At 41.9% G+C, this 20,814-nt stretch overlaps 1 protein-coding gene across 3 annotated transcripts in view; it reads right to left on the reverse strand.

Moving 5' to 3' along the window:
- Positions 1-258: 258 nt before the first annotated feature.
- LOC119971401 (nuclear pore complex protein Nup93-like) overlaps positions 259-20,814 on the reverse strand; it is a 123,775-nt gene continuing 103,219 nt past the window's right edge. For all 3 annotated transcript variants that reach the window (XM_038806875.1, XM_038806876.1, XM_038806877.1), the window contains 2 exons: positions 13,399-13,461; positions 259-471 (listed from right to left, as the gene is read on the reverse strand). In XM_038806875.1, coding sequence (XP_038662803.1) covers positions 274-471; positions 13,399-13,461 — 261 coding nt within the window. In that variant the 3' untranslated portion in view covers positions 259-273. The remainder of the gene's footprint in view (positions 472-13,398; positions 13,462-20,814) is intronic.

Below are 20,814 nucleotides of genomic sequence, written 5' to 3' on the forward strand. Positions count from 1 at the left end.
GCTACAGTACATTTAAGCTCGTCTTCGAATCTTGATTTTTGTACATAAACGTATCACAAAAACTAAAGCACAAGCTTCAGTCGCAGAAATATTTTAGTACATGTCAAATTGTTTCACAGCTTTACACCTGAAGAATTTTCAAAAATTTCCAATGATAGTCACAATTTTACGACTGATACTTATTTGTGTTAAAACTAAATTAACCTGAAGATTTTCAAAAATTTCGAATTATGTCACAATTTCACTACTGATACCTATTACGTTAAAGCGGAATCAAAGCGTGGAATTAACGGCATCGCTTATTCTGCATCCTAAATTTCTTAAAGCTACTTTGCAATTTACCTCGGCTTCCTGTGTGAAATCAAGAGCATCATCCCCTGATGTTAGAAGGGTATGGAGGATTTTCTGCTTCTCTTGTTCCCATTCCACCAACATGGACTCCCAGTGATACCTCTCTGCCATTGCAAACGTCTGTCAAAACACACATGGAACAAATAAATATTTCTGAACCACAGTGGACACCATGGAACGTTGAATACAAATGTGTCATGGTAAAACAATAGGTGAGGTCTTGAATTGCACTTGAAACGTAAATGCCAAATAGCAAAACCATGCAAAAAGATTACAAGGGTATTCTTGCTCGACTTGTTTCCTTTCCGATTTATTCTGATCTTGATGCACAATATATCAGATTACATTTGAATAATGCTCTCTAATCATTCAAAATTTTAAATCTATATAAAACCTTGTAGGTTATCTGTTACAGTTCTGGAATAGACAGATAACATGGACCAACAATGTCAGTGTTTTAAAATTTAATTTTAAAAGATTAGAACGAGTATAAATTAAGTAAAAAGTGGATCTGTTGGGGAGAGCACACAGAGTCTCGTCTCGCTCTGGCGCCATCTTCTGGACATTTGAACACTAAGGGGAAATTTAGCATGGACAATCCACCTAATCACATCTTTGGACTTTGGGAAGAAACTGGAGCACCCAAAGGAAACCCAGGCAGACATGGGGAGAAAGTGCAAACTCCACACAGACATCCAGCCACACTAATCTTTTAAAATTTAATTCTAAGACTAACATTATGACTAACCTCGCTCTTTTATCTTTTCTTGACATTGCATATCTTGTGTTGCCCTATTATGTATTTTCTTTTATTCCCTTTCCTTCCCATGTACTTAATGATCTGTTGAGCTGCTCGAAGAAAAATACTTTTCACTGTACCTCGGTACATGACAATAAACAAATCCAAAAGGTTAGGTGGGATTATGGAGATAGGGTGGGGGCGTGGGCCTAGGTAGGGTGCTCTTTCAGAGGTTTGGTGCAGACTCAATGGACCAAAAGGCCTCCTCCTGCACTGTTGGGATTCTATTCTATGAATCTAAATGGCCTTCTGTTGCGGCTCTAATGGGAAGCATATCATCACACAATCAGGGATTCATATCTGGAATGGTTTTCAGGGGACACCAAGTGGATACTAAAATGCTCAAGTCATTCAAGAGGAAGTTGGCTGAAGTGAAGAACAAGGACCATAGATGGCCCTGGGAGGCTGGATAAGCTGAATGGACTAAATATGCATTAAACTTAAAAGCAAATTTCAATCAACAGATATTTCTTTGAATTATTCCAATGGATTTTAACAGGTTATTTCCTCTATTTTTTTCTATCTGAAAAGCAGGAATTAGTTAATTGAAGAAAAATGCCATTGCACTTTTAGCATGTCCAAAGGATATTTTGTGCCGTTTCGTTTATGACAGTTGGGCTTGCAATTACAAGCTGCAAAAAAAACCAAAATCACAGCCATGGGTTTTTCTACATGTGGACTGCCACTCTATCTTTTTAATTTGGCAAATCCTATTGGTTAACTACCTTCAAGGGTGCTTTCCTTCAATAGAAATGTGTTATTAGTCACCTAATTATGACAAATATTTGCTCACTTCTGTACAGTCTGGTAGTTATATAGCAAACTCTGAATAGATTTCATCAGCCATGAAGATACCTAAAATGGCGTAGCACAAATTGATGGCTGACTCGTCTTGAGAAAGGAGGAATTTTTCAACAGGTCACAAATTTAGCAATCTTTACTTTATTTGCAAATCTTAATTATGGTAGTTTGTTCCCCAAAGTCACATGATAACAATTCATAATCAAAGTGGATTTAAGGCCATATTTTCAGCAATGGGATGCTGATCTGAATGGTAAAATTACAATTCAAGGGTTCAAGTTTAAAATACTGAAGTGTACGGGAAAAGCTTTCTTTATACAGTCTATTTAAGCAGCAGCTTGTGCTGAGCCATTTTAGGCTTCTTCACCTCTACAATCTATTCCGATTTGGAAGCGGTGGAGTCAATATAACTTGAACCACCTGCAAATCAGCCCACAGTTGAAATTCTCATTAGTGTGATCAATAAATTGATTTTTGCAGTTTACTGACTAATTATTCCAGGTTCATTCAAGCTTCAATTCGAATGTCACTTTGGTTCAGTTTATTTCCACAGTTCAAGCACTGTTGCTGTCACTGCACGGGGCAGCACGGTGGCGCAGTGGATAGCACTCTGCCTCACTGCGCCGAGGTCCCAGGTTCGATCCCGGCTCTGGGTCACTGTCCGTGTCGAGTTTGCACATTCTCCCCATGTTTGCGTGGGTTTCACCCCCACAACCCAAAGATGTGCACGGAAGGTGGATTGGCCACACTAAATTGCCCCTTAATTGAAAAAAATGAATTGGGTACTCTAAATTTATATAAAATAAAAAGCACTGCATGGAGGACCCGGGTTCGATCCTGGTCACGGGTCACTGTCCGTGTGGAGTTTTCACATTCTCCCCGTGTCTGCGTGGGTCTCACCCCCATAACCCAAAGATGTGCCGGGTGGATTGGCCACGCTAAATTGCCCCTTAATTGGAAAAAAAAATAATTGGGTACTCAATTTATTTTTAAAAAGCTGTGATTTGGTTTCACAAAGTAAATTTCAATCCTACGAATTTGGAACACTTTACCAAAAGCCAACTATCATATTCATGTGAGTAATGCTGGGAAAGAACCTTTAACTATAGGATGCATTAAGAGGGACAATACCCTTCAGTTCTGAGAGACCGATGGTGTAATGGACTAGTATTCTATAGACCTGAGCTAATGCTCTGGAGACATGGGTTCAAATCCCACCGCGACATCTGGTGGAACTTAAATTCAGTTAATAAATCTAAAATTGAAAGCTAGCCTCAGTAATGGTAACCATCGAACTACAGACTGTCGGAGAATCCTATCTTGTTCACTAACAGCGTTTAGGGAAGGAAACTTGCTGTTCTTACCTGGCCTAATTGTGACCCCTGATGGTCGACTCTCCGACAATGCCTAGATACTCAGATTCAAGGACAATTCGGGCAACAAATGCTGGCCTCGTCACATCCCATCAAAGAATAAAAAATAACTTTAACTGCACTTCACAATTTTGAGGATACTGGACTTCATATCCATAAAAATCTACTCCAGTTAACCTATTTACCCAAATCACTCCATACATCTCACAATGGAATAGTAATCCATTGAAAATGTTATTAAAAACAAAACCTCCAGTTACCCTCAACATCAAACAGATATTTTATCCCTCATCCCATAAAACCCTTGAAGCAATGGAACAGCTTTTTTATTGGACAAATTACATTTTAATGTTCAACTTAATATAAGTTTATAAGCTGTCTAGCCAGCGGAAAATTATTTAAACAAGTTGGGCCTCTTGTTCAGAACAATGGCACTATATTACTATGTGAGAGGGGGAATTCATAAGGAAACCATTCTCGATCTATTCTGAATATTCAATCAATCATTTTAACTTTCAATAAAATAGATCAAGTCCTCACTTGTGGTTGTGTTTGAAAATCGCGACTTTAAGGGGAATATAAGTTCCCATAGGAATCAATGTTAAAACTTGAGTTAGGTTCAGTCTGACCTTCCTCATCAGGAATAAACATCATATCCTTTAAGTTGAAATACTTTACATTGTTAAATTCCTACACTGGTAAATTAAATCACTTTTAAAATAAATTTTATTATAGCAAAGAAAAATTTAAGTTTCCACTTAACAGTACCTCCTGTTTCCTGATCCTCCTGGTTGCTGCAAACACTCCTGGTTGTTGTCCCTGACCAGCAGCCTCTCCCAACTGTCCAACTTCTTCCCCCATCCCCTGACCCGCTTCTTCCCCATCCCAATCACTGACCCACGTTTCCCCCAGTGCCTAAACCACCCTCTCGCCAAACCCCTTGCTCCCTGATTCACCCTCACACTGAAGCTGCGTTCCCATTCAAGATCCAGATCCAATTGAATGCGGGAGCTCCAAGTCTGTGAAAGTGCAAGTTCCGATGATGTACAAGAGCAGAGCTCGGGCTGTTATAATCCAAGCACTTTTTAAATGTTCCCTCTCGCCACTTCCCTCTCCTGAACCTTCAGTACGAGTGAGGCTCAGAGATGACCAGCAGGAGGCAGGAGAAGCAGTGTCATTTAGAGGCAGATGGCTCAATTGGAGGGGGGGTAGAGGAGACCGGAGGTCAGAGTATAGGGATTGGGGAAAGGACGCAAGTTGGAGGGTCGGAGAGGGGGAGAGGCCGCAAGTCAGAGGGTCTTAGGGGGGGGGAGAGGCCGCAAGTCAGAGGGTCTTAGGGGGAGGGAGAGGCCGCAAGTCAGAGGGTCTTAGGGGGAGGAAGAGACCTCAACTCAGAGGGTGGGGAAAGAGGCCTCAAGTCAGGGGATGGGAGGCCTCAAGTCATGAGGGTGGGGGAAGAGGCCTCAAGTCATGAGGGTGGGGGAAGAGGCCTCAAGTCATGAGGGTGGGGGAAGAGGCTTCAAGTCATGAGGGTGGGGGAAGAGGCCTCAAGTCATGAGGGTCAGGGAATGGGAGGGGTTGCAAGCCAGAGGGTCAGATAGTGGGAGATACTGCAAGTTGGATGTTCGAGGAGAGGCCACAAGTTTGAGGGCGGGGAGGGTGGAGAGGCGGAGAGTCGGGGAAGGGGAGGGACGGAGAGTCGGGGAAGGGGAGGGACGGAGAGTCGGGGAAGGGGAGGGACGGAGAGTCGGGGAAGGGGAGGGACGGAGAGTCGGGGAAGGGGAGGGACGGAGAGTCGGGGAAGGGGAGGGACGGAGAGTCGGGGAAGGGGAGGGACGGAGAGTCGGGGAAGGGGAGGGACGGAGAGTCGGGGAAGGGGAGGGACGGAGAGTCGGGGAAGGGGAGGGACGGAGAGTCGGGGAAGGGGAGGGACGGAGAGTCGGGGAAGGGGAGGGACGGAGAGTCGGGGAAGGGGAGGGACGGAGAGTCGGGGAAGGGGAGGGACGGAGAGTCGGGGAAGGGGAGGGACGGAGAGTCGGGGAAGGGGAGGGACGGAGAGTCGGGGAAGGGGAGGGACGGAGAGGAGGGGAAGGGGAGGGACGGAGAGGAGGAGGGGAGGGACGGAGAGGCGGGGAAGGGGAGGGACGGAGAGTCGGGGAAGGGGAGGGACGGAGAGTCGGGGAAGGGGAGGGACGGAGAGTCGGGGAAGGGGAGGGACGGAGAGTCGGGGAAGGGGAGGGACGGAGAGTCGGGGAAGGGGAGGGACGGAGAGTCGGGGAAGGGGAGGGACGGAGAGTCGGGGAAGGGGAGGGACGGAGAGTCGGGGAAGGGGAGGGACGGAGAGTCGGGGAAGGGGAGGGACGGAGAGTCGGGGAAGGGGAGGGACGGAGAGTCGGGGAAGGGAGGGACGGAGAGTCGGGGAAGGGGAGGGACGGAGAGTCGGGGAAGGGGAGGGACGGAGAGTCGGGGAAGGGGAGAGACGGAGAGTCGGGGAAGGGGAGAGACGGAGAGTCAGGGAAGGGAGAGACGGAGAGTCGGGGAAAGAGAGAGACAGAGAGTCGGGGAAAGGGAGATACGGAGAGTCGGGGAAAGGGAGATACGGAGAGTCGGGGAAAGGGAGATACGGAGAGTCAGAGGGTCTTGGCTCCAAAATGGTGCCAATCGGGTCACATGGGAAACAACGTTAAAACGAATCTTCCAGCACTCAATGGGATTACAAGCCCCCATTAACTTACCAATAGTAAGTGAAACAATGTTAAATGGGGAAGTACTGTAGTCACGCTGTATTCAGCACTGCACTCAAATACCACCTATGCTATTTAAGCTCAGTTAATAATATAGATGTAAACAAATTGACCATGAAGTGTTAACAACGCAAAACCTACTGCCCTATCATAAAAACAAAGTGCTAGAAATATTCAGCAGATCTGGCAGCATTTATCGAGACAGAAACATTGTTAAGGTTTAGAGTACAGTATGACTCATATCTAGCCTGGAGGATGTTCAATCCAACCACTCTGACCATAGGATGACCTTTTCTTGTAGAATGACATCCTCGTGGTAACAATCAGGTTATCAAAAACCATTTTAATTTTTGATCCTTAGTAAGTATCAGTAAGGGCAGACATTTAATCACATATCCTTTGGGAGGTATTTAAAATAAGGTGAAAGACTGGCAACCTCTGGAAAAAAACCAAAATGCAATATTCTGTTTATCTTTACAGTGGGTCATAATTACACAGAATTACAAAAAATTGCAGGAGCTTATTTTGTGAAATGCTTTCATCAGCATATCTTAGTGTGCTCGCTGCTCACAGCATTAAGAGCACTAGCTAATTAAATAGCGATCAAAATTAGAATGTCTGCTGAACAAGTCTTCCATTTTGTAGTTTATTTCAAATCATTTTCAGAGGAAGTTGAGGACTGAAGAATCTGGATACGCCATGGATGGTACTTCTATTTTTGGGCAAGATTAGATTTTGCAGTTAGCATGGCGTGACATCCTGTTGTAGTCGTACCACAGTTGCCGAGTTGGGGTTAGCTTTGGGACGTTTAGGGGCAGCACGCTGGCGCAGTGGTTAGCATTACTGCCTCACGGCGCTGAGGTCCCAGGTTCGGTCCCGGCCCTGGGTCACAGTCCATGTGGAGTTTGCACATTCTCCCCGTGTTTGCGTGGGTTTCGCTCCCACAACCCAAAGATGTGCAGGTTAGGTGGATTGGCCACGCTAAATTGTCCCTTAATTGGAAAAATGAATTGGGCACTCTAAATTTATAATAGCTTTAGGCCGTTTGCGCCATCCAAATACAAGTGACACAAATATTCCCTGTTAGAATCAAATTTAAAGATTGTATAGCCCATTCTAGCAATTACAAAGCACTGGGCTCTCGCTCTTTAGGAAACATATAGATGAGAAATTGTGGTTATAAGTGTTGGAGGTGAGCATTAGACAAGCAGCTTGTCCCATTCATTTAAATATGGTGGCTGAAACTATTCACAAGTACATGACCTGTGAAGGCATTCGGGCAATTCGGCCTGTGTCGTCTTAACGTTGATAGTCAATTGTATTGCATTCCCTTGGATTGTCATGCGGCTTCCATCTGTCACATATAGGACTTTACTTTCAGCTATTTGGAAGCCCGAGTAAGTTCTGACAAAATTCAATCTGAAATATTAACGCTTTCTCACCAAAGGTGCTGCCACACCAGATGCCGCTCTGTATGCTCACCCAATGCCTGTGCCTATGTATTTATAGGGGCTGTTTAGCACACTGGGCTAAATCGCTGGCTTTGAAAGCAGACCCAGGCAGGCCAGCAGCACGTTTCGATTCCCGTAACAGCCTCCCCGAACAGGCGCCGGAATGTGGCGACTAGGGGCTTTTCACAGTAACTTCATTGAAGCCTACTCGTGACAATAAGCGATTTTCATTTCATTTTCATTTTATGCATGTCCTATGTTTTTTCATGTATGGAACGATTGGTCTGGATGCACACAGAACAATACTTTTCATTGTACCTCGGTACACGGGACAATAAATCAAATTCAATTCAATTCAATCTCCAGGATCGAGGCAGAAATGCATTCCTCCTTGCTCTTGCTCCTCCCCAGAACCACCCATCCCCACCAACCTGGTTATCCACTAAATCTACAGAACTATGGAACATCATGCATCTTCTACTGCACAAAGTAATTCACAATGGCTTTCTTCATATCCAAGTCTGGACACTATTATGTGCTAAAACCAGTCCTGAACTGTGCATCACCATCAGTGATCAACTTAGAAAGGGTTTATCTTAACTTCACTCAGGAGCAATGTAGCACAAGTCTGCATTCTGTCTTGGTTGCTTCTGGGGAGATGTTCTCAAATTTCTTTCAACTTAAATTTCATATAACTTAAATTTATACAAAGTTGCCAGCAAGAATGTATAATCTGAAACAGTAATAAGTTTGATTACAGGTCAACGATATAGATTTGCTACATGTGAAAGGTATAACACCCACTAAGCAACCTAACATTAGCTCGGCTAGATTAATCCGACATTTTTGCCAATCTATTCATGAATGTTCATGCGCCACTTAAATGTAAAAAAATTGCACGCTAATTGAAATAGATCAAACCCAATTTTGCTATTGCATCAACACCTGAGCAGTCACAATTTGTTGAGATAATACAAAATATTATCTCTTCTCCTCAAGATGAGGACTCTCGCTGAGATAGGATTCCATGGGTAGCCTTTCGTCATATATAGGCTACGACTGTCAGTGCGAGTATTTTGAAAGAAGTGTGAAGAGAGAGGAATTAATTACTTCTCTTTGATCTCAGTTTTCAAAAACATTGAGTGCCACTGCCCAGACATTTTTTGTGGGTGCTTTTATTTTAAAATCTTATGAACCCAAGAAATAGCAGTAGGCCATTCAACCCTTCAAGTTTGCTCCACTATTCAGTAACTCCATGGCTAATCTGAATGTGGCCTTAATTCCATTGCCTGCTGTGCTCCATAACCCTCGACTCCTTTGTCAATCAAGAATATATCTAACACAGCTTAAGTGCATTTAATGACCCAGTCTCCACTACTTTCTGTGGAAGAGAATTCCAAAGATTAAGGACCCTCGGTAGAAGTTAGTTCTCATCTCCACTTTAAAATGGGAAACTCCTCATTTTGATACTTTGCCCCCTAGTTATAGATTCCCCCCACAAGCGGGAACATCTTCGCAGCATCTCCCAGTCAAGCTCCCTCAGAATCTTTGATGTTTCAATAAGATCATCTCTCATTCTTCTAAATGCCAACAAGTACAGGCCCAACTGCTCAACCCTCCCTCATCCCAGGAGTCAACCTAATGAGCCTTCTCTGAACCACTTCCGATGCAAGTACGGAGCAGGGAGGGAGGCCAAAACCGTACATAGGTGAGGTTTCATCAATGCCCTGTACAATGGTAGCAAAACTGTACTGTCCACCATTTTTATACTCTATCCCTTTTGCAATAAAGGCCAACACTCCATATGCCTTCTTAATTACTTGCTGTACCTGAATGTTGACTTTGTGATTGTGCCAGGACACCTAGATCACTCTGTACTGCATCATTCTGTAGTGTCTCTCCATTTAAATAATATTCTGCTCGTTATTTATCCAAAATGTATAACCTCAAATTTTCTCCACATTATCTGTAATTTTTGCCCGCTATATCCCTTTGTAGACTCTGTCTCCTCCTCACAACTTGTTGTCTTACCCATCTCTGTATAGTTAGCAAATCTGGCTACAATGAAGTTGGTCCCGTCATCAAAGTCATCAATATAGATTGTAAATACTTGAGGGTGAGGTACACATCCCTTTGACGCTCCACTTGTTTAGTTTGTAATCCATCACTGTTTCCAGTCATTCCTCTATCGATGCTAATATATCATCCACACCAAAAACTCTTATCTTGTATAATAACCTTTTATGTGACACCTTATCAAATGTCTTTTGGAAATCCAAATACATTAGATTTTCACGTTCCCCTTTTGCCACCTTTCTAACTACATCCTCAAAGAACTCTTTAAAAAAAATTGCCAAGTACAATTTCCCTTTCACAAAACTATGTTGACTCTGGCTGATATTATGATTTTCTGAATACCCTACAACTACCTCTTAAATCAGTTTCCAGAACTTTTCCAAAACAAACATTAAGCCAAATGGTCTCCAGTATCCTGCTTTCTTTCTCCCTCCTTTCTTGAACAGAGATGTAACATTTGAAGCTTTCCAATTCAATGGGATCTTTCTACAATCTAGGGATTGAAAAAAAAGATTATAACCAATGCATCTACTCGGTGTAGCCCCAAGACATAGGTCATATGGGTTCAGTGGATTTGTCAGCCTCAACTTCCATTAATTTTCTCATTATTTTTTCCTCCCTTTTGCCTCTTGATTTTCTACCATTCTTGGGATGCTTTTTATGTATTTTACTGTGAGCAACAGTGGAATGAGAACACCTATTTTAAATACAGTAAATTTTGATAAATCACTCAAAACAAAATTATTGTCAGGGACTCTGCCAAGCTAGATCTATGAAATATTCTTTAAAAAGGTTTTCTAAAATATAGCTAAAATTCATCAGATTTAAAAAAAATTCTGGAGGTACAGGAGTGTAGGAATTTTTTTTAAAGAAAGGATAACTGTTGTTGTCGTATTAATGAGCTGTCAAAATCATGTAAAAGAATTGACATCCATTATTAAAATGATGAACTCTCAGCAAAAACTTCAAGTACCATGCACCGTTGGTTGACTGAGTGTTATTTCTAATTCTAGCTGTGCAGATTTATTTACCAGCCCGATACAAATAAGATTTGAATGGAAGAATTAGGAGTTCCGCAGATTAATATAGGTACTTACATAAACAGACTTACACATGCTGTAATTCAAAGACAAAAGACTAAATTTTTCACAGCCCCTTAGTCGTGAGCTCGGTGGTGGGGTTGGGGGGAGGAAGGCAGGAAAATAAAGGGAGCCGCTTGGGGACTGCTCCCCAATACATTCTGGTTGCTAAGGAATTTCCTGGAGTGGTCTGGGAAGCGGTTCAGTTGCCCTGTTCCACAGCACCACCTTCCTCAAAGCAAGTGACTGACTTCCATGTGGCAGCTGAAGGCTCCATGCAGTCACATTGATCTTGACAGGAGCTGATACCAATCGAGCCATGGGGATTTCCCCTCCACTCCACTTACTGGTCTACATCGCAGTTTTCTATTGAATGCTTTGCAGCCCAGCCAGGGGGCCTATATGTTGAGGCACCCTCACTCAATCTGTCTCAGCAGCACCGGCCCTCCGATGGGGCGAACATTATTGAGCTATCACCCAGTGTTCTTAATAGGATGACAAGTGCGGATGTGGCCAAATAGGATTCCACCTCTGGGAAGATTACTCTGTCAGTCTTGCTGCTGGCAGCTGCAGGTTTGGGATCCCGCCTTTGGTCCTGGTGACAAGGTCTCAATCCCCTGGGAAAAATGCAGCCCAAAAGGTTGATAGCAAGTATTAAGTTGCTGTGTTATACAAATTATCTGCTTGGCAAAATAGATGAGCTGCAGATTGTATAGGCAAAAAAAACTTTTTTTAACAATATAAATTGTCATATTGCTGGCTCAGTGGACTAATGGACTGAAACATTGAGTTATATATAGATTACAAGTGTCTCAGATTTGATTTCTATTCAGTTCTTACTTGGCTGAATCTAGCCATGGCAGGAGTTTTGACAATTGACTTCAAATGTTGAGAGACTGGGAATGAGGAAGACCTTAAGCCTTGTTCTCGCTTCTGATGGCTCTCCACTGACCCCTGCTGGAAAGTGCGCTTGCATGAGTGCACCAGGTAAGAACATTGCCATGCCACTCAACTGGTCAATGTCTCCTCTGCACACACATGAAGGACGGCAACTTGGGCGAGATGCCAAAGGGCTAACAAGCACTGGTGTCAAAGTATAAAATCTGTAGGAGCTGGCCAGCAATGGGAGAGAAAAGAAGAAAATTAGAACCATTTTGTTTTCACATAACCAGCACCAGGTAACAAATTAAGCCATTGTCTAGAGATATTTTCAAACATAATTCCTGCAGTCTTTAATTTGTAGAAGGGAAATATTGCAGAATAAAATCCATATCTGCCACCCATGCATCACCTGTAACATTTTTTTTTTGTGATTTCAGCTCCTTTAAATGGGACTAAATTTAGTTCAATTAAAAGTTTAGAAATCAATAATAGGGGCTGCATGGTGGCGCAGCGGTTAGCACTGGGTTTGATCCCGGCCCTGGGTCGCTGTCTGTGTGGCGTTTGCACATTCTCCCCGTGTGTAGGTTTTGCCCCCACAACCCAAAAAGATGTGCAGGGTAGGTGGATTTGCCATGTTAAACTGCCCCTTAATAAAATATATTTTTAAATATGTGGGCAGCACGGTAGCATGGTGGTTAGCATAAATGCTTCACAGCTCCAGGGTCCCAGGTTCGGTTCCCAGCTGGGTCACTGTCTGTGCGGAGTCTGCACGTCCTCCCCGTGTGTGCGTGGGTTTCCTCTGGGTGCTCCGGTTTCCTCCCACAGTCCAAAGATGTGCGGGTTAGGTGGATTGGCCATGCTAAATTGCCCGTAGTGTCCTTAAAAGTAAGGTTAAGTGGGGTGGGGTTGTTGGGTTATGGGTATGGTGTGGATACGTGGGTTTGAGTAGGGTGATCATTGCTCGGCACAACATCGAGGGCTGATGGGCCTGTTCTGTGCTGTACTGTTCTATTCTATTCTATAAAAAACGAAATCAATAAAATGGTTCATTACATTAAAACTTCATGTTCACTTTTCACAATCTTGTAAACAGAGACTGAATTTAAGTTTTAAAAGCTGCAGTAATACTCTCAACCACCCCCACGTCCCATTCTTTTGTCTATTCCAAGCAGAGTATTCCTAGTGTTTTTGAATGTTTCCGAAGATTTACACACTCCATTTATTCATTTTATTGAAGGAAATAGAATATATCCTTTAGGTGGAGATGACAAGCAAATTGGCTCCATGGACTTCAAAAATATTACAGTTGTGTTGAATTGACAATTTACAATGCAGCAAGAGAGCTCGATTGCCAGCTCTTCAAAATAATATGGCGAGCCACCTGGATCTTGGTACAGAATTGTCAAAGCTGTTCCTAGATACTAGCTGATGCACCATCAACCGCAGGCACTCATATCTTCAATTCTGCTGGTGTAGGGTGTTGTCCATTATTGTTCCGCTAATACGTCACACCATACAGTTTTAGATCTTCAAAATGGCTGCGCTTTGCACAACACTGAATATAGCTCAATCTGCAAAAATGACCAAGCATCTTAATTCAAAAGTCAATTAAAATCAATTTTCTTCTAACGTTATAAAAAAGGTATCCAAACTCTCAGTTATTCCAATATAAACCTAAGCATTGCTATTTTATCAAAAACTGAGAACACTTGGAAACATATATGTACCACCATAAACTGCTTTATTTTGTCTGTGTTCAATTTTGGTCAATTCCAAAGTAGCATTTTGCAATTTAATAACATTTAAATAGTGTTTTTAACGCTGTCGCAAATTTTCACTTACCCTCTTCCTGGACTCTTCAATAGCTGACAGCAGTGCATTATCGCGTTCATTCTTCAGAAAACCCTACAGGGTAAAGAAAGTCACATCAATGCCAGTGCTTAAAACACTGTTACACCAGGCTTCACCACGGCATGAACTAACAGCCATCACTGCACAGTCTGCATAATTAGTAAATCCAGTGAAAGATCTAAAAAAAAAAATCCATAGCATATCATCAACCTGCTGAAAGCAGTTATCGACAACGCTTCAAACAATTTGTGTCACACACATTCTGCACGACTGTGCAAAATCTAAAATTATATCCTGCTAAAAACCATTATTAGTTGATTTTGTCTCCGACTACCATGAATCCTCAATAGGAGAATAGAATATATCTTCGCCTATGCATTTAACCAGTGAGGCTTGCTAGTAATTTAGACTGTGGAGTTGAGAATTTAGTCTACTGACAATATATTCCTACCTATTGCTTCATATTTCTGGCAAAGCCATTCTGACATGTACAAAAAAAACACTATTATAGAAAAATAGGAGGTGAAATGGCAGCTTCCCACCAGTCTCGCTCTCTCTCTCTCTCTCTGCAGGCATCTCCATTATTCTTTAACCTGCATATGGAACACCATTGGCAATGGCAAGTGGAAAAAAAATACTAATTAGCCGTGTCGTTTTCAATGTAATTTCTCACCCTAAAATTGTAGAGTTGCCTTCATTTGTCCCCCTACTCTTGGCAGCATGTGCTCAATGGTGCAGCAATCATTCAAATGACCCCACCCCAACTCAGAAGTCGGATGGACAATGACTCACAATTGCAAGGATCCTGCTGCAAAAAGTTGTAAGTTTTTAACCCAGTGCAGAAAACTATGACATAAAATCACTACTTCTTGCACTTCCAAATACTAGAAGCATCGTGTTAAAATAACTTTGGTGTGGAATTCCACATCTAAATGTGTACTGTACATTTCTAAAGAATATTGCAATGTGAAAATTAAATATTAGAACTGGGTTAATCAGAGTTCAATTTCTTCACTTATCCATTTCCAGTTCTTCACAGTAGTTTTTTCCTAACCTTCCTAATACAGTGGAAGCAAAAATGTAGAAATGGGTTCAAACTGCAAACAGGCTGTATATGACGCAGCTTCTTGACACACCCATATCTTCAGAGTCAAATCCTTGGAAACAATGGATAATTAGAATATCTTTGAATGCATACCTTTTAAAATAAAAGTGAGGAGTGCAGCTGAGACACTCAAAATAGTCATAGTGCGCAATCATGCCTAGCAAATAAAAGTTGTTAATTACAAGCTTTAATGACCATTTTACAACCTTGTGCTAAGATGGCAATTGACATTTACAACTACCTAACCCTAGAGCTGGATCCGATTCGATTTGATTATTTCTTGCAGGTGATTAGATGACACTGAGATCAATCACCTTTAAGTGAATGTGCATTTGCATATGATTAAGAAAAAACTGAAACATTTTGCATTATTTCTCAAGATTAAAGGGTTTAAAAGCAGTTCAAACCTTCTGCATTCTATTGTTTGACAACCAAAGTAAAATTCTGCATTTCACAAGACTATCTACCTTTACACAGAATATTTTTAAAATGAGAAATTTCACTGAACTTAAAAAATTGCACGGGCACATTTAGGCAGCATCCTCCTGTCAGCTTTCCGACTGATACACTGGACCAGAGGAAATATTTCAGTACTAAAAATAACAAAACACCAGATAAAGGGAGCAAAGATAGCATTATCAGTATGTGCCCTCAATACAGTTTACTGGTGTGCATCAGCGTAAAGATTATGAAAAGGAGGAAAGTAAATGGGGTTAAGAAAAATCAGGAGAAGTGAATGAAGGAGCAGAGTTAATGCTACTGGTCCAGCATCTATACAGCTGCCATTTCCAGTCATGAGAAAGCCTGGACAAAGAATTGCTCTTCAAGGACTTATTATATGCACCCACATGAATATGTACCATAGCCAAGCAATTTTTAAAAAATACACAATTATTATTAAAAAGACAGTTGTCCATTAGTTACTACACAGTAAACTCTTTGAAACAGAACAATTGAAAATTGAAACCGATAAGCAGATGCAATACGAAGCTTACGGATCTAAGGTGCAGCATGACCCCACCCTAAATTTGTCACACATTGGTTCTACATGGCCACAGCATGATTAAATAAATTTAAAAATCAGTTTCCTTACCTGGAGACTAGGTCTTTGTTTGTACACTATGTAAAGGTGGAACTAATTCGGGTTCAACAGATGTACTTGATGGAGTTTGCTCAGTTATATATACAGCAATGCTGTGCTTAATAAAACATCTAATACACTCAAGGCCTTTCTTGGGTGCTTCAGGGTCCAGATCAATTTCTGATGCTGCTTAATGTATATCTCGTTGCTGTAGCTCCCCTTACACAGCAAAAAGAGCACAGAGGTTCTTAGAACTGTTGATACAGTCAACAGTCCGGGAGCATAATTAACAAGCAGCTCAGTGTCTAGGGAGCTGAAATCAGCTGAGTCTATTTCATGAGTACGTACACTGCAGTTCACCCAATCCACAGTATTGCAAAACGTGAATTCTATAATCACCTCAGCAGTCCGAAGCTGGCTGCTCGGATGTGTGCTACGGTTTTAGGGTTTCACAGGGATTTTGTATTGTTAAAGGACTGTACCATATCAATTTGAAGGTGGGGGAGAAAAGGATGGGTGGGGGGGGGGGGGGGGGGGTGGATGGAAAGATGATTCAATCTTTTTTCCTCCTTTGGCCCACTGCAATTTATGATAATGGGAATTTTTGATGACTTCCGACATCCTGCCTCGAAATCAGGCTAATAATCCTTTTAGCTGTCATGTTTTGTTAATGAGGTAAATGCGGCTGCAGAATGAAGTAACACTGGGAACTGCACAATTTAATCACAGATGTGAAGCTATTTTCTTAAGAAAGCAGCCTTTATTAGCATATGCCATGAAACATGGAGTAGAGATGTAGCATTTTCTCTCTTCCCTTATCCAGCAGCAAGACTAACCAGCTTCCGCCATTTAAATAAGCAACAATATCACAAAGTGTCTTTCCTAACTGCTGGCCAAGCGCAGATGAAAAATGCAGCAGAATTAAGTCACTGCCCATTTGAGCACAATATAGCACTGATATGTTGCTGTCTGGGAACTTGATCATACTTTCGCTGTGAAAATCAGTAGTGTGTGCTACCTTAAATAATCTTGTACATTTTTGCATTCGGCCTACAATGACAGTCTTTGTAATAGCGTAGATGTTGCAAAAATTAACCTTCGATATCATAGCTGATAGCTGACTCTGCATTAACAAACCAGACGCCTCAGGATAAACAGTCTAGCATATGATAGAATTTCGATAGATTGTAAATTAAACTGGAATATAAACTAAATTGGTGGGGTTTTTCATTAATGGAGATGCACATTATTTCATGCAATGAAAGGATCTCATAATACAGTCACCATTGTGTTTGCAAATAGCATAAATAGTGTCAATCTGACTATTAAACTCTAATCAGGGAGATTTTCAGGCCAAATGTGGTATTATTCCAAACTAATTTGGGGTTGGCCAATCAGGCAGTGACTATCCTAGCTTCTCATTATTGGGCTACCCTTACATATTGATATTATGGAATGGTAAAATAATAAGATCTGGCTGGGGAGGGGGGGTTTAACATCTGGATATAAAGCAGCAGTGACAAGACCTGAAGCGAGAGCTAGTCTCAATGATCAGAATCAGGCCAGTTTTTTCTACACAATCAGGCAACGGCATTGTCAAATTGTAGAAAGCCACAGAAACTTCTAGAGACAGCAGCATTCATTGAATTCAGATCCCAGTGAAGCATTTTCTTTAACTCACAACTGCACAAAGCTGATGGTAAAAAAATTAAATTTACATTGTATCTATTTTAACCATTGAACTACTTTGTGGGTAAGTTAAATTCCAATAATTAATTGGGTTAAAAATGATACGTTTTATACTAACAAAACAACAGTTCTATTAACCATTTTACACCCAGAAACTGGACCAACGGATGCAACTTAAAAGATGCAATTCCATAACTTGTGTCCATGTTATCATTCCCAATCAATTTACAACAATGGTAAAAATAATCTGATTTATGGAATTATACTGCGAATCTCACTCTGCAATTATTCTGCAGCAATGTCAGCAGTTTTTCACCTACTAAACCAACAGCATTGTCAGAATGATAGGTTTATGTTTTTAAAAGACAGGTTCAGCATATCTTGCGAAACACAACACATTGGTTTTTGGGGAGCATAAGAGCACAATTTAATTTCAGGGTTCGGACAGTAATGAACAGCACTTTCTGCTCTCAGAATTTATGGCTTCATCTGAACCCTTGGTTTAAATTACAGCCTCATTATTCAATCCTAGCCAATCTATGTGGTTGTCATTGTACATTGCAATAGACATAAAAATCCTTTTAATCTAAATCAACAAACTTGAAGATAAGAGCAGAATTTCTGCAATCGGAGTACCAACTGTTATAACTGACAATACACTTAACATTTAAAAAGAAACACTTAAGAGTGAAGTCAGACTTTATATTTCCAGCATAACATTTGGCTGCTTCTTAGGATTCACAAAGATAGGTCCGTATTGTCAGCCATTTTACATTTTGCAAATATGGAAGCTTTGGCTTTGTAAAGTGAAAAATAGGATGAGCTTCAATTTGATTCTAAATGTTTGCCATTTAAATATTTTACATATCGTCGAGCTCCAGGATAAATGGCATCTTTAGAACCCACATAAAACCTGCGGAGCTTATGATTTATAATGTTTGCTGGGAGGGGCAGGCAAGGACGTGCAGGGAGTGACCGGGTGATATCAGCTAATATCCTGCTTCTTCGTCTCTAACGTCTGTTTTGATCCAGTGAAGATCAATGAAATAAAGCTTTCTATCTCAACCAATCAAAGTTAGGGTGACACGGTAGCACAGTGGTTAGCACTGCTGCTTCACAGCGCCACGGACACGGGTTTGATTCCCAGCTTGGGTCACTGTCTGTGCGAAGTCAGCCCGTTCACTGTGTCGACGTGGGTTTCCTCCGGGTGCTCTGGTTTCCTCTCAAGTCCCGAAAGACTTGCTGTTAGGTGAATTGGAATTCCGAATTCTCCCTCTGTGTACCCGAACAGGCGCCGGAGTGTGGTGACTAGGGGGTTTTAACAGTACCTTTATTGCAGTGTTAATGTAAGCCTACTTGTGACACTAATAATGATTATTATTACACATAGTCTTTTCCTCCTTGTTCCTTCAAGAGATAATGCTGTGCAAGATATATGACTGATATTAGATGGTCAAATGCAGTTCTCCTGTAGCACACAAGGCTAGCCTTACTAGCTGCTGCCCCATCAGTGTTCAATGTTAATACTAGGTATCCAAAAAAGAACACTCATTCCCCAGAAGAGGCATCCCTCCTCACGTTGAGAATGGGGAAAAAACTCTTTCTCAGAATCAAATATCGATCACAGATTCAGTAAGCAGTGATGTGGAGATGCCTGCGCTAGACTGGGGTGGGCACAACAGGATTATTTGAAATCACAAGCTTTCAGAGCATTGCTCCTTCATCAGGTGAAGCCACTTATGGAGCAGCGCTCAGAAAGCCTGTGATTTCAAAGAAACCCGTTGGACAGGGCAAGGAAGTGGGTGATATACGTTTCCACATGGTCCTTTCATCTCTAGAAACTGGCAAAGAGAAACATGAGAAAATGACTAACTCATGCGGCACGGTTGAACAGTGGCTATCACTGCTGCCTCCCAGCACCAGGGACTCTGGTTCAATTCTGGCCTTGGGTAACTGTCGGTGTGCAGCTTGCACGTTCTCCCGGTGTCTGTGTGGGTTTCCTCCAGGTGCTCTGGTTTCTTCCCACTGTCCAAAGCTGTGCAGGTTAGGTGGATTGGCCATGCTAAATTGCCCCATAGTGCCCAAAGATATGTGTGTTGGATGGGGTTGCGGGGATTGGGTAAGGGAGTGGGCCTGGGTGGAGTGCTTTTTCAGAAGTTCGGTGCAGACCCGATGGGCCGAATGGTCTCCTTCTGCACTGGAGGGATTCTATGTAATTCATACTGCTATTACATCCATGCCAGCACAAGGCCAGAGGGTTGCAAATTTGCAAAAACTCTGCTTCAAAGAAAATATTTTGTTTCTTTCTTTTCCTTTGCACTACTGAAATATGTTAGTACATGCAAGCTGAATAATACATTTAATATGAAAACTATTCAGGTTTCATTCAATGGAATTTTTGAGGGTGAGACAAAGAGCATTCGTATGCATAATGATAAAAAAAATCACAGCATCTCTCTGAAATTAAGGAAGCTCATTAAATTTAGGAAAATGTTCGTTATATATTAAACTCGACTGGCATTAATTTCCCCTCTATTCCTAAATTCCAGGCCAATGACACAGCAACTTTTGTCATCCTACAGCTGAGCAAGTTCAAGTTCCAGTACAAAGCAAGCCTGTCTGAACATCCACGCCAGCAACTAATGAATCTGACCTGGCAGCAGCTTTAGGCTACCATTAAGTTATTAGCGTGAATTTAAAAACCCTCCCATCCCCACCCCACCTCCGTTTTCTCTACATACTGTGGGTAATACTATCCTTCTGGCTTTTTCCACCATCTCCGATACATCATCTGCCTCAATCCCTATTAGCAAGATTTTTTTTCGTCCCTTGTGATTTATTAAAGGCTTGAGGGCAAGGTCGATGCAGCCACTCTTTGTGTGACCTGCTGATAGCGTCTTTTCACCATTGTAAATCCCACATAATCATATCATACCATCAAAGGCAGCTTACTTAAGCAATAGGCAAAAGGCCGATATCCCATTTGCAATCTACTCTGAGGCAGCAGCCCATGACAGGCATCGGTAGCTCACACCATTTCCAGTTATGGTTTGCCTCACTACTGCATTTTAATATGCAGTCCAGTTATGAGGAGATTGCCTCTCACTGTAGACGCCTATAGAAGCTATGGAAAATTCAAAACTCATGTCTGCACCAAAAGCCTCATGCTTATTAATCAGCCACACCAGGATAATCCAAGTACCGTAAATGCAACAAAACTGTGGAGATTCATCAATAGGCTTCCTTACTTTCAAAATGAATGAAGAACATTATTGGAGACTCGCATCAAACCAGAGACAGATGTAGATATTTTGGCTGTATGTTTGAAAGAGGTGTAGTGTACTTTGTAGAAATAATTTTTTTAAAACATATTGAGGATGGCTGGAGGAATCCTTGGTGATGCCAGAATTTGCTTACAAAATCCCCCCCATTCCCCTTGTCCCAATAACACCCTCCGTAAAGTTCCTGATAAACTGCTATTGAGAAGAATTTGGGGGCTCCTTGCACATGAATCACAATGTTAATATCAGAT

This window comes from Scyliorhinus canicula, chromosome 9 (genome assembly GCF_902713615.1).
Source record: "Scyliorhinus canicula chromosome 9, sScyCan1.1, whole genome shotgun sequence".
In the NCBI taxonomy this organism is placed as follows: domain Eukaryota; kingdom Metazoa; phylum Chordata; class Chondrichthyes; order Carcharhiniformes; family Scyliorhinidae; genus Scyliorhinus; species Scyliorhinus canicula.